This window comes from Trichomycterus rosablanca, chromosome 1 (genome assembly GCF_030014385.1).
Source record: "Trichomycterus rosablanca isolate fTriRos1 chromosome 1, fTriRos1.hap1, whole genome shotgun sequence".
Taxonomy (NCBI): domain Eukaryota; kingdom Metazoa; phylum Chordata; class Actinopteri; order Siluriformes; family Trichomycteridae; genus Trichomycterus; species Trichomycterus rosablanca.
The window spans coordinates 33414293-33427923 of record NC_085988.1 but is presented as its reverse complement, the minus strand read 5'-3'; the positions used below and the strand labels follow the sequence as shown (position 1 = coordinate 33427923).

Here is a 13631-nt window from a genome sequence, read left to right as displayed (position 1 = left end):
TACCTGAACCAGACATAATTGGACACAGTGTTGACACTGATTTGTTAGTAAAGCTGCTGTTTTGTGTATATTTTCGGTTTCTCCTGGACTATTCAAGGTATGTAACATGCCATTATTTTTTACTGCATTAGCTTTAGACAAGGACATTGTAAGGCAAAGCAGCGTAAGTGTGTTTAAATGTAAAGTCTGTCACATTAAATCTGTCATAAGCAATATGTACAACAGAAACATCACAACACCCATTAGAAATGTTTATAGTTTTACGTTTATAGAGAGATGTGTTCTGAAGAGCACTCCAGAAGCTCTTCAGAAGCTCAGTGTTAATACAGTACAGGACCAGGAACATGTATTACTCTCATAAAATAGAGATACAGTGTCTAAATAGAAACTAAGTTTATGGATTTGTGAAAAAGCTTCATTATATAAATACGTTCATTCAGAGTTTTGTATAAATCAATTTAATCTGCTGGTTAGTAGTAAAGCAAAATATTCCAATGATTGTAGCTTAAGTACAAAATAATTGTAACCAATCAGCACCAAATGTTTAGGTAACTTTAGGTTTTCCCAAGTAGACTGGAAATAAATCATTTTTTTCCAAAGGAAAGGTATTGCACTATCGTCTCATTTGGATAACAAAAAAAAATGCTCATATAACTAGTGTTTGTGAGATTTTCTTATAGTGGTTTTGACTGTTAATATTTATGATACACCGATCAGCCATAACATTAAAACCATCCCCTTGTTTCTACACTTACTGTCCATTTTATCAGCTTCACTTACCATATAAAAGCAAATTGTAGTTCTACAATTACTGACTGTAGTCCATCTGTTTCTCTACATACCCTTTAAGCCTGTTTTCACCCTGTTCTTCAATCGTCAGGACCACCACAGGTCCACCACAGTTAGGTGTTGGATCATTCTCGGCACTGCAGTGACAATGACATGGTGGTGGTGTGTTAGTGTGTGTTGTGCTGGTAGTAGTGGATCAGACACAGCAGCGCTGCTGGAGTTTTTAAATAACGTGTCCACTTACTGTCCACTCTATTAGACACTCCTACCTAGTTGGTCCTCCTTGTAGATGCAAAGTCAGAGAAGGTCACAGGACGCTGCCCACGGGGCGCTGTTGGCTGGATATTTTTGGTTGGTGGACTATTCTCAGTCCAGCAGTGACAGTGAGGTGTCATCAGCATTTCTGTGTCTTATCCACTCATACCAGCACAACACACACTAACCATGTCAGTGTCACTGCAGTGCTGAGAATGATCCACCACCCAAATAATACCTGCTCTGTGGGGGTCCTGACTAATGAAGAACAGGGTGAAAGCAGGCTAAAAAACTATGTAGAGAAACAGATGGACTACAGTCAGTAATTGTAGACCTTCAAAGTGCTTCTATATGGTAAGTGGAGTTGATAAAATGGACAGTGAGTGTAGAAACAAGGAGGTGGTCATAATGTTATGTGGTGTATAGTTCTTCTTATAATAGATGCATTTTATTATCAATTTTGTATGAGACATTTTGAGTTTCTGGATTTTCTTAGAGCCTTATTCCAAATTAAGACACAAGTAGTCAAATGTGCAGATTATAGAGAAGCCACACTGGTTGCCCCCACTAGTTAGGTAAACATTATAGAGAAGCCACACTCGTTGCCACCATTAGTTAGGTAAACGTTATAGAGAAGCCACACTGGTTGCCCCCACTAGTTAGGTAAACATTATAGAGAAGCCACACTGGTTGCCACCACCAGTTAGGTAAACATTATAGAGAAGCCTCACTGGTTGCCACCATTAGTTAGGTAAACATTATAGAGAAGCCACACTGGTTGCCACCACCAGTTAGGTAAACATTATAGAGAAGCCACACTGGTTGCCCCCACTAGTTAGGTAAACATTATAGAGAAGCCACACTGGTTGCCACCACCAGTTAGGTAAACATTATAGAGAAGCCACACTGGTTGCCCCCACTAGTTAGGTAAACATTATAGAGAAGCCACACTGGTTGCCACCATTAGTTAGGTAAACATTATAGAGAAGCCACACTGGTTGTCACCACCAGTTAGGTAAACATTATAGAGAAGCCACACTGGTTGCCCCCACTAGTTAGGTAAACATTATAGAGAAGCCACACTGGTTGCCACCACCAGTTAGGTAAACATTATAGAGAAGCCACACTGGTTGCCCCCACTAGTTAGGTAAACATTATAGAGAAGCCACACTGGTTGCCACCATTAGTTAGGTAAACATTATAGAGAAGCCACACTGGTTGCCACCACCAGTTAGGTAAACATTATAGAGAAGCCACACTGGTTGCCACCATTAGTTAGGTAAACATTATAGAGAAGCCACACTGGTTGCCACCACCAGTTAGGTAAACATTATAGAGAAGCCACACTGGTTGCCACCATTAGTTAGGTAAACATTATAGAGAAGCCACACTGGTTGCCACCATTAGTTAGGTAAACATTATAGAGAAGCCACACTGGTTGCCACCATTAGTTAGGTAAACATTATAGAGAAGCCACACTGGTTGCCCCCATTAGTTAGGTAAACGTTATAGAGAAGCCACACTGGTTGCCACCATTAGTTAGGTAAACGTTATAGAGAAGCCACACTGGTTGCCACCATTAGTTAGGTAAACGTTATAGAGAAGCCACACTGGTTGCCACCATTAGTTAGGTAAACGTTATAGAGAAGCCACACTGGTTGCCCCCACTAGTTAGGTAAACATTATAGAGAAGCCACACTGGTTGCCACCACCAGTTAGGTAAACATTATAGAGAAGCCTCACTGGTTGCCACCATTAGTTAGGTAAACATTATAGAGAAGCCACACTGGTTGCCACCACCAGTTAGGTAAACATTATAGAGAAGCCACACTGGTTGCCCCCACTAGTTAGGTAAACATTATAGAGAAGCCACACTGGTTGCCACCACCAGTTAGGTAAACATTATAGAGAAGCCACACTGGTTGCCCCCACTAGTTAGGTAAACATTATAGAGAAGCCACACTGGTTGCCACCATTAGTTAGGTAAACATTATAGAGAAGCCACACTGGTTGTCACCACCAGTTAGGTAAACATTATAGAGAAGCCACACTGGTTGCCCCCACTAGTTAGGTAAACATTATAGAGAAGCCACACTGGTTGCCACCACCAGTTAGGTAAACATTATAGAGAAGCCACACTGGTTGCCCCCACTAGTTAGGTAAACATTATAGAGAAGCCACACTGGTTGCCACCATTAGTTAGGTAAACATTATAGAGAAGCCACACTGGTTGCCACCACCAGTTAGGTAAACATTATAGAGAAGCCACACTGGTTGCCACCATTAGTTAGGTAAACATTATAGAGAAGCCACACTGGTTGCCACCACCAGTTAGGTAAACATTATAGAGAAGCCACACTGGTTGCCACCATTAGTTAGGTAAACATTATAGAGAAGCCACACTGGTTGCCACCATTAGTTAGGTAAACATTATAGAGAAGCCACACTGGTTGCCACCATTAGTTAGGTAAACATTATAGAGAAGCCACACTGGTTGCCCCCATTAGTTAGGTAAACGTTATAGAGAAGCCACACTGGTTGCCACCATTAGTTAGGTAAACGTTATAGAGAAGCCACACTGGTTGCCACCATTAGTTAGGTAAACGTTATAGAGAAGCCACACTGGTTGCCACCATTAGTTAGGTAAACGTTATAGAGAAGCCACACTGGTTGCCACCATTAGTTAGGTAAACGGTATAGAGAAGCCACACTGGTTGCCACCACTGATTAGGTAAACATTATAGAGAAGCCACACTAGTTGCCACCATTAGTTAGGTAAACATTATAGAGAAGCCACACTGGTTGCCACCATTAGTTAGGTAAACGTTATAGAGAAGCCACACTGGTTGCCACCATTAGTTAGGTAAACATTATAGAGAAGCCACACTGGTTGCCACCATTAGTTAGGTAAACGTTATAGAGAAGCCACACTGGTTGCCACCATTAGTTAGGTAAACGTTATAGAGAAGCCACACTGGTTGCCACCATTAGTTAGGTAAACGTTATAGAGAAGCCACACTGGTTGCCACCATTAGTTAGGTAAACGTTATAGAGAAGCCACACTGGTTGCCACCATTAGTTAGGTAAACGGTATAGAGAAGCCACACTGGTTGCCACCACTGATTAGGTAAACGTTATAGAGAAGCCACACTGGTTGCCCCCACTAGTTAGGTAAACATTATAGAGAAGCCACACTGGTTGCCCCCACTAGTTAGGTAAACATTATAGAGAAGCCACACTGGTTGCCACCACCAGTTAGGTAAACATTATAGAGAAGCCACACTGGTTGCCACCACCAGTTAGGTAAACATTATAGAGAAGCCACACTGGTTGCCACCATTAGTTAGGTAAACATTATAGAGAAGCCACACTGGTTGCCACCATTAGTTAGGTAAACATTATAGAGAAGCCACACTCGTTGCCACCATTAGTTAGGTAAACGTTATAGAGAAGCCACACTGGTTGCCCCCACTAGTTAGGTAAACATTATAGAGAAGCCACACTGGTTGCCACCACCAGTTAGGTAAACATTATAGAGAAGCCTCACTGGTTGCCACCATTAGTTAGGTAAACATTATAGAGAAGCCACACTGGTTGCCACCACCAGTTAGGTAAACATTATAGAGAAGCCACACTGGTTGCCCCCACTAGTTAGGTAAACATTATAGAGAAGCCACACTGGTTGCCACCACCAGTTAGGTAAACATTATAGAGAAGCCACACTGGTTGCCCCCACTAGTTAGGTAAACATTATAGAGAAGCCACACTGGTTGCCACCATTAGTTAGGTAAACATTATAGAGAAGCCACACTGGTTGTCACCACCAGTTAGGTAAACATTATAGAGAAGCCACACTGGTTGCCCCCACTAGTTAGGTAAACATTATAGAGAAGCCACACTGGTTGCCACCACCAGTTAGGTAAACATTATAGAGAAGCCACACTGGTTGCCCCCACTAGTTAGGTAAACATTATAGAGAAGCCACACTGGTTGCCACCATTAGTTAGGTAAACATTATAGAGAAGCCACACTGGTTGCCACCACCAGTTAGGTAAACATTATAGAGAAGCCACACTGGTTGCCACCATTAGTTAGGTAAACATTATAGAGAAGCCACACTGGTTGCCACCACCAGTTAGGTAAACATTATAGAGAAGCCACACTGGTTGCCACCATTAGTTAGGTAAACATTATAGAGAAGCCACACTGGTTGCCACCATTAGTTAGGTAAACATTATAGAGAAGCCACACTGGTTGCCACCATTAGTTAGGTAAACATTATAGAGAAGCCACACTGGTTGCCCCCATTAGTTAGGTAAACGTTATAGAGAAGCCACACTGGTTGCCACCATTAGTTAGGTAAACGTTATAGAGAAGCCACACTGGTTGCCACCATTAGTTAGGTAAACGTTATAGAGAAGCCACACTGGTTGCCACCATTAGTTAGGTAAACGTTATAGAGAAGCCACACTGGTTGCCACCATTAGTTAGGTAAACGGTATAGAGAAGCCACACTGGTTGCCACCACTGATTAGGTAAACATTATAGAGAAGCCACACTAGTTGCCACCATTAGTTAGGTAAACATTATAGAGAAGCCACACTGGTTGCCACCATTAGTTAGGTAAACGTTATAGAGAAGCCACACTGGTTGCCACCATTAGTTAGGTAAACATTATAGAGAAGCCACACTGGTTGCCACCATTAGTTAGGTAAACGTTATAGAGAAGCCACACTGGTTGCCACCATTAGTTAGGTAAACGTTATAGAGAAGCCACACTGGTTGCCACCATTAGTTAGGTAAACGTTATAGAGAAGCCACACTGGTTGCCACCATTAGTTAGGTAAACGTTATAGAGAAGCCACACTGGTTGCCACCATTAGTTAGGTAAACGGTATAGAGAAGCCACACTGGTTGCCACCACTGATTAGGTAAACATTATAGAGAAGCCACACTGGTTGCCCCCACTAGTTAGGTAAACATTATAGAGAAGCCACACTGGTTGCCCCCACTAGTTAGGTAAACATTATAGAGAAGCCACACTGGTTGCCACCACCAGTTAGGTAAACATTATAGAGAAGCCACACTGGTTGCCACCACCAGTTAGGTAAACATTATAGAGAAGCCACACTGGTTGCCACCATTAGTTAGGTAAACATTATAGAGAAGCCACACTGGTTGCCACCATTAGTTAGGTAAACGTTATAGAGAAGCCACACTGGTTGCCACCATTAGTTAGGTAAACGGTATAGAGAAGCCACACTGGTTGCCACCACTGATTAGGTAAACATTATAGAGAAGCCACACTGGTTGCCACCATTAGTTAGGTAAACATTATAGAGAAGCCACACTGGTTGCCACCATTAGTTGGGTAAACGGTATAGAGAAGCCACACTGGTTGCCACCACTGATTAGGTAAACATTATAGAGAAGCCACACTGGTTGCCACCATTAGTTGGGTAAACGGTATAGAGAAGCCACACTGGTTGCCACCATTAGTTAGGTAAACGTTATAGAGAAGCCACACTGGTTGCCAACACTGATTAGGTAAACATTATAGAGAAGCCACACTGGTTGCCACCATTAGTTAGGTAAACATTATAGAGAAGCCACACTGGTTGCCACCATTAGTTAGGTAAACGTTATAGAGAAGCCACACTGGTTGCCACCATTAGTTAGGTAAACGGTATAGAGAAGCCACACTGGTTGCCACCATTAGTTGGGTAAACGGTATAGAGAAGCCACACTGGTTGCCACCACTGATTAGGTAAACATTATAGAGAAGCCACACTGGTTGCCCCCACTAGTTAGGTAAACATTATAGAGAAGCCACACTGGTTGCCCCCACTAGTTAGGTAAACATTATAGAAAAGCCACACTGGTTGCCACCACCAGTTAGGTAAACATTATAGAGAAGCCACACTGGTTGCCACCACCAGTTAGGTAAACATTATAGAGAAGCCACACTGGTTGCCACCATTAGTTAGGTAAACATTATAGAAAAGCCACACTGGTTGCCACCACCAGTTAGGTAAACATTATAGAGAAGCCACACTGGTTGCCACCACCAGTTAGGTAAACATTATAGAGAAGCCACACTGGTTGCCACCATTAGTTAGGTAAACGTTATAGAGAAGCCACACTGGTTGCCACCATTAGTTAGGTAAACAGTATAGAGAAGCCACACTGGTTGCCACCACTGATTAGGTAAACATTATAGAGAAGCCACACTAGTTGCCACCATTAGTTAGGTAAACATTATAGAGAAGCCACACTGGTTGCCACCATTAGTTGGGTAAACGGTATAGAGAAGCCACACTGGTTGCCACCACTGATTAGGTAAACATTATAGAGAAGCCACACTGGTTGCCACCATTAGTTGGGTAAACGGTATAGAGAAGCCACACTGGTTGCCACCATTAGTTAGGTAAACGTTATAGAGAAGCCACACTGGTTGCCACCACTGATTAGGTAAACATTATAGAGAAGCCACACTGGTTGCCACCATTAGTTAGGTAAACATTATAGAGAAGCCACACTGGTTGCCACCATTAGTTAGGTAAACGGTATAGAGAAGCCACACTGGTTGCCACCACTGATTAGGTAAACATTATAGAGAAGCCACACTAGTTGCCACCATTAGTTAGGTAAACATTATAGAGAAGCCACACTAGTTGCCACCATTAGTTAGGTAAACATTATAGAGAAGCCTCACTGGTTGCCAAGTACAGCAAGGACTTGACTTCAAACTAATTTTTACCGAGGGCCACATCTGCATTATGGTGGCCCTCAAAGGGCTGATTGTAACGTATCCTGCTGTGATTGCAATCTGCCTTTTAAGTCTTGGACAATTTGTTGTTTTTCTTGGAGTCTAAATCCTGTGTTTGGTGTCAAAATGCCAAATTTATACTGTTTATTTATAATTTATATCTACATTTATATTGTACTCCTTTACCACGGACACGGCCTCATAACACAATAGACGTACCGGTTTTTCTTCTTGAAGCACAAACTTGTATTCACTCTCCCATCTTTCATTAAATCACCTTCTTCTGCTTCAATTTTCTCTTCTTGTACATTTTCGGGTTATTTGTAAATATTTCTCAACATCACTTGTTGGAAAACCACCTCAGTTAAACGCTGATGTGGAAACACTGCCATCTAGTGGCGGGATGCGGTCACTAGGCGGGTCACAAAATCGGCATACATTGTGGGAGATGCAGTTTATGTATGATTTTACAGTGTATTTTAAGACAATCATATGTCTTTTAAGCTCTCGCGGGCCACATAAAATGACGTGGCGGGCCGGATTTGGCCCGCAGGCCTTGAGTTTGACACATGTGGCCTAGACGGATGATTAGGAATTAACTGCAGCTAAGACATCTGTTAAGTTTCCTAAAACACACAAGATATGGGACAAATTAAGATAACTCAATGTTGTGTTTAGCCATCACAAGCTACCAGAGCCAAGTGCCAAGTACAATGGCATTCTGGAACCGTACTGAAGGGACAAAACACCATTCTTTCAAAAGACCTAACCCTAGTTGGTGGTTTATTGATTGTGTAGTGACCCATAAATGTGAAGAAATAGATCTTGGCAAAGCTCAAGCCACAGCATATAAATCACATTAAATGTATAACTAATGTTTTTGCAGTAGATAGCGTTTATGTTACGTTAGTGATTGTGAAGGTAATATTTTTTACATAACTCAATCAAACAAAGCAAATTAGAATTCTCTTTAAGTGTAACAATTATACACATTTTATTGGTTTGAATTTAAAATCATTCACTTTATGTCTGGTTGATCGTATTTTTATTTTATTTTTTTCTAGAGCCAATGGATGTAATCAAGTGTTTGCGCTCCCTCCTGGACCTCCATGTTCAGCTGCAAAAAGCTGTAGCAATTCAGGGAGAGATCCAGGCACAGTTTCTTGCTCAGCTGTTACATGCAGGTAATGTGGACCCTCAGCAGTCTTCTCTTTCACAGCTGGACTTGAAAGGGGATGATCTGGAGTTGACACTGTCTGTCTTTGAACGGGCTCTGGACAACAGCAAAGTCCCAAAGGCCCAGTGGGGGACGAAGTTCTCACAGTTACTTTGTATAAAGAGAGCAGATAAGGATGCTCACATCCCCTCTAACCAGCTGAGTTATGAAGCATTAAAAGCAGATGTAAGAAAGCAGGCAAGTGCCTCCGAGTATCAGGGTTGGAGGGACTTCAATGAGGTCCAGTATGACCCTCAAAGAGGCATTTGTGAGCTAAAACTTGGGGTGGAGGAGGCAGCCAAAAAGTGGCTTCAGCCTGAGAGATGCAGCGCTGAGGAGGTGGTGATGAAAGTGGCCCTGCAGAAATTCCTTTCCGCCCTCCCACCAGGTGCTATTCAGAAGACGGGCAAACAGCAGCCAAGAAACATGGAGGAGGCTGCTATCTTGGCTGCTGGCTTCCTAGATGAGAGCAGAGGTAAAAGAGGCACAGAAAGAGACAGAGAGGACTGTGAGACACATGCTGAACATGTGTACTCAAGGTAAGATGTGTATTTATAGATTAGAGGTGGAGCACTATTTAATTATTTTGGTCTACACCCATATATACTGGCTTTCTCTTTGATAGTGATGATTATTATAATTGTTTTGTTTTGGTGACATGCAACATTTTATCTGTGGCTGCACAATGAATCATATTTTAATTTGTTAAATAATGGACCCATAGTCATTACTGGTTTGGGTTTCATTTGTTGGGATGTCTTTCTGACATGATACAAGCTGTGTAAAATGATTGAATTAAGATTAAATTACTTCTAAAATGCTCATTCAAAAATAATATGAACAGGTTTTTTCTATCTTTATTTACTTCTTTGCCTTACAACATTCAATTTAAAAAAATTCATTTTATTCATGTAAAAAGGCAACAGTTCTAAAAATTGAAGAAAAAAAATTAAAAACTCAAATAACAGGGTTAAAGAAGTTATCAGTCCTCTTGGTTGCTTCCCCGATCAACATCCTCCCAGCTCTTTCATCCAGTTTGTGGAGTGTTGGGCTGTGCACTTTCTGCTTATAAATAATACTTTTGCCAATACTCATGTTTTAATAAAAGGTTCCCACCAATTTGTCATTTTGATTTTTTCCCCTTACTATCCACTACTAGCTGTAGAATCCTCAAGAAACAGTTTTATTTAGTAATTTACACCGATCAGGCATAACATTAAAACCACCTCCTTGTTTCTACACTCTGTCCATTTTATCAGCTCTACTTACCATATAGCACTTTGTAGTTCTACAATTACTGACTGTAGTCCATCTGTTTCTCTACATACTTTTTTTTAGCTTGCTTTCACCCTGTTCTTCAATGGTCAGGACCCCCACAGGACCACTACAGAGCAGGTATTATTTGGGTGGTGGGTCATTCTCATCACTGCAGTGACACGGTGACATGGTGGTGGTGTGTTAGTGTGTGTTGTGCTTGTATGAGTGGATAAGACACAGCAATGCTGATGGAGTTTTTAAACACCTCACTGTCACTGCTGGACTGAGAATAGTCCACCAACCAAAAATATCCAGGCAACAGTGCCCCATGGGCAGCGTCCTGTGACCACTGATGAAGGTCTAGAAGATGACCAACTCAAACAGCAGCAATAGATGAGCGATCGTCTCTGACTTTACATCTACAAGGTGGACCAACTAGGTAGGAGTGTCTAATAGAGTGGACAGTGAGTGGACACGGTATTTAAAAACTCCATCAGAACTGCTGTGTCTGATCCACTCATACCAGCACAACACACACTAACACACCACCACCATGTCATTGTCACTGCAGTGCTGAGAATGATTCACCACCCAAATAATACCTACTCTGTGGTTCAGACATTCCCTGTTCTACATAATAATAATCCAAATAAGAATGTTTATTAGTCACAACTAACCTTGTAAATTCTTTCTTTTTTATGACAGTCGAATCTTTGGCAGACTTACTGTGGGTTTGGCGCATCCAAGAAAAAGTGAACACAAGGCAAGAATTTACTCTTGACCTCTCTGCCACAGGGCAATGTACACTTAAACTTTTATACATTTACTCATTCAAAGAAGAAAACTATTCACTCACCTGAAGAGAACCTATATGGTTGGGTGTTGTGTGGCACCCACCTGGCTGCTTAAACCTGTTAAATAGACATACAATAACCTGAGCAAACAGCATTTATTTATTTTGATCAATATTAAAATATGAAGTTGTGCAGTCATATTTTAATGTTACTTTTAATTGTTCTTGCACGCTCACCACAGACATGTTTTTGCTTGTCTAACAAAATTTATTTTTCATTCTAATTTATTTCAGAGATTGTATGAACTCAAATGAGACGATTAAGATGGATCCTGAAACAGTGTACCAGTCCGATTGCCAGAGTATGGAAGTTAGGATTGGGAATGAGCATTTTGAAGAGGAGCAGAACTGTTCAGAAGTTGTATTAAGCCCAACACTGGTTGACACAAAGCCTGTATTAAATACTGAAGAAATGCCGCTTGTTAGGAATGATGTACCGCTTGTTAGGAATGATGATCAGATTTTGCTACCTGGTGCTTGCTACAGTGGCAGGTCAGCTGTGACTTCACCAAGGCTTGGAAGTAAGAATGGAGATGTAAACACCATGACGGACACAAAGTTAAAACGTGTGTTCGATTGTTCAGAATGTGGTAGTAAGTTCAAAAGATTTGACCACCTGAGAAAACACATATGTACTCCTGGGAAAAGTCTGGGGTGCAATCAGTGTGATCAGCGCTTCCCCTCCCTCACCCAGTTAACAAACCATCTACGCATCCATCGAAAAATGTTACACTGTCCTGAGTGCAACAAAGCCTTCCGTGACCGTTTCAACCTCCGCAGCCATCAGCGCACTCACACAGGTAGGTTGGAGATGCATCGCCATATACACCGATAAGGCACAACAATATGACCACCTCCTTGTTTTTACACTCACTGTCCATTTTATCAGCTCCACTTACCATATGGAAGCACTTTGTAGTTCGACATTTACTGACTGTCATCTGTTTCTCTGCATACGTTTTTAGCCTGCTTTCACCCTGTTCTTCAATGGTCAGGACCCCCACAGGACCACCACAGAGCAGGTATTATTTGGGTGGTGGATCATTCTCAGCACTGCAGAGACACTAACATGGTGGTGGTGTGTTAGTATGTGTTGTGCTGGTATGAGTGGATACGACACAGCAGCGCTGCTGGAGTTTTTAAACACCTCACTGTCACTGCTGGACTGAGAATAGTCCACCAACCAAAAATATCCAGCCAACAGTGCACCGTGGGCAGCATCCTGTGACCACTGATGAAGGTCTAGAAGATGACCAACTCAAACAGCAGCAATAGATGAGCGATCATCTCTGACTTTACATCTACAAGGTGGACCAACCAGGTAGGAGTGTCTAATAGAGTGGACAGTGAGTGGACACAGTATTTAAAAACCCCAGCAGCGCTGGGGTCTGATCCACTCATACCAGCACAACACACACTAACACACCACCACCATGTCAGTGTCACTGCAGTGCTGTGATTTATCCACCACCTAAATAATACCTGCTCTGTAGTGGTCCTGTGGGGGTCCTGACCATTAAAGAACAGCATGAAAGCAGGTTAAAAATTATGCAGAAAAAACAGATGGACTACAAAGTGCTTCTATATGGTAAGTGGAGCTGATAAAATGGACAGTGTGTGTAGAAACAAGGAGGTGGTTTTAATGTTATGGCTGATCAGTGTATATAATACTTCTACATACACACACATATACAGGTATATACATATACACTAGGTCTCCACATACTTTTGACTATACTTAAATATCCCTAGCATTACTGAAGCTTAATTTATCTCTGTCTTTGCTTGGGTGTAATAAAATTGATTTTGGCTACATTTACAAATGTATACAGTTTTATTCATAAATGGTTATATTTACATTTATAAATGCTGTTAAAATGCTTTACTACACTACACAAAAACGTTCTATTATTTCCTGCAGGGGAGCGTCCTCATATCTGCCTGGACTGTGGCTCAGCGTTTGCTCAGGAGCGAGGGCTACAGGAGCACCGCAACATCCACACAGGCGAGAAGCCCTTCCAGTGCTCAGTGTGCAGGAAAGGCTTTCGCCACAGCCGTACGCTTGCCAAACACGTGGTCGTCCACTCGGAAGCTAGGCCTTTTAAATGCACTGACTGCCCCAGAACTTTTAAAATTAAAGACAACTTGAAGCAGCATCAAAAGAAAATGGGCCACGGCATTTTCTCATGAACAAACTATGACACTCGCACAAACGCACTACTAAATTAAGCATGCAATGATGTCTAAAAATGGTAATAGTAGATACTACTAATGACCTCTTTACTTAAAGGTAGAGATAATTCTCTATTTGCTTTTAAATGTGTTTAAAAATCACTTTAAAATGTTTTCAGTGAAGTGTATTTTATGGTAAATAAACTGCAGTACAGTTGGTTTTACACATTTAGAATATGCTTTAATGCGAGTTGCTGGTTTGTTGTAGTTGTGTGTGGGTAATACGGTGGTACCTTGTAACTCGACGTCCCCTAAACTCA

At 41.7% G+C, this 13631-nt stretch overlaps 1 protein-coding gene across 1 annotated transcript; it reads left to right on the top strand.

The window, feature by feature from the left end:
• On the top strand, positions 1-13409 carry LOC134320509 (zinc finger and SCAN domain-containing protein 22-like). Its single transcript, XM_063001919.1, has 4 exons — positions 1-97; positions 8878-9568; positions 11374-11939; positions 13061-13409. The coding sequence occupies exons 2-4, from the start codon at positions 8883-8885 to the stop codon at positions 13327-13329; spliced, it is 1521 nt and encodes a 506-aa protein (XP_062857989.1). The 5' UTR covers positions 1-97; positions 8878-8882; the 3' UTR covers positions 13330-13409.
• Positions 13410-13631: the final 222 nt, after the last annotated feature.

Excerpts from the sequence above, each read along its gene's own strand:
- LOC134320509 (XM_063001919.1), top strand. The coding sequence starts at position 8,883 with ATGGATGTAATCAAGTGTTTGCGCTCCCTCCTGGACCTCCATGTTCAG. Across the intron at positions 9,569-11,373 it reads GCTGAACATGTGTACTCAAG|AGATTGTATGAACTCAAATG; the intron begins GTAAGATGTGTA and ends AATTTATTTCAG. Across the intron at positions 11,940-13,060 it reads CCATCAGCGCACTCACACAG|GGGAGCGTCCTCATATCTGC; the intron begins GTAGGTTGGAGA and ends TATTTCCTGCAG.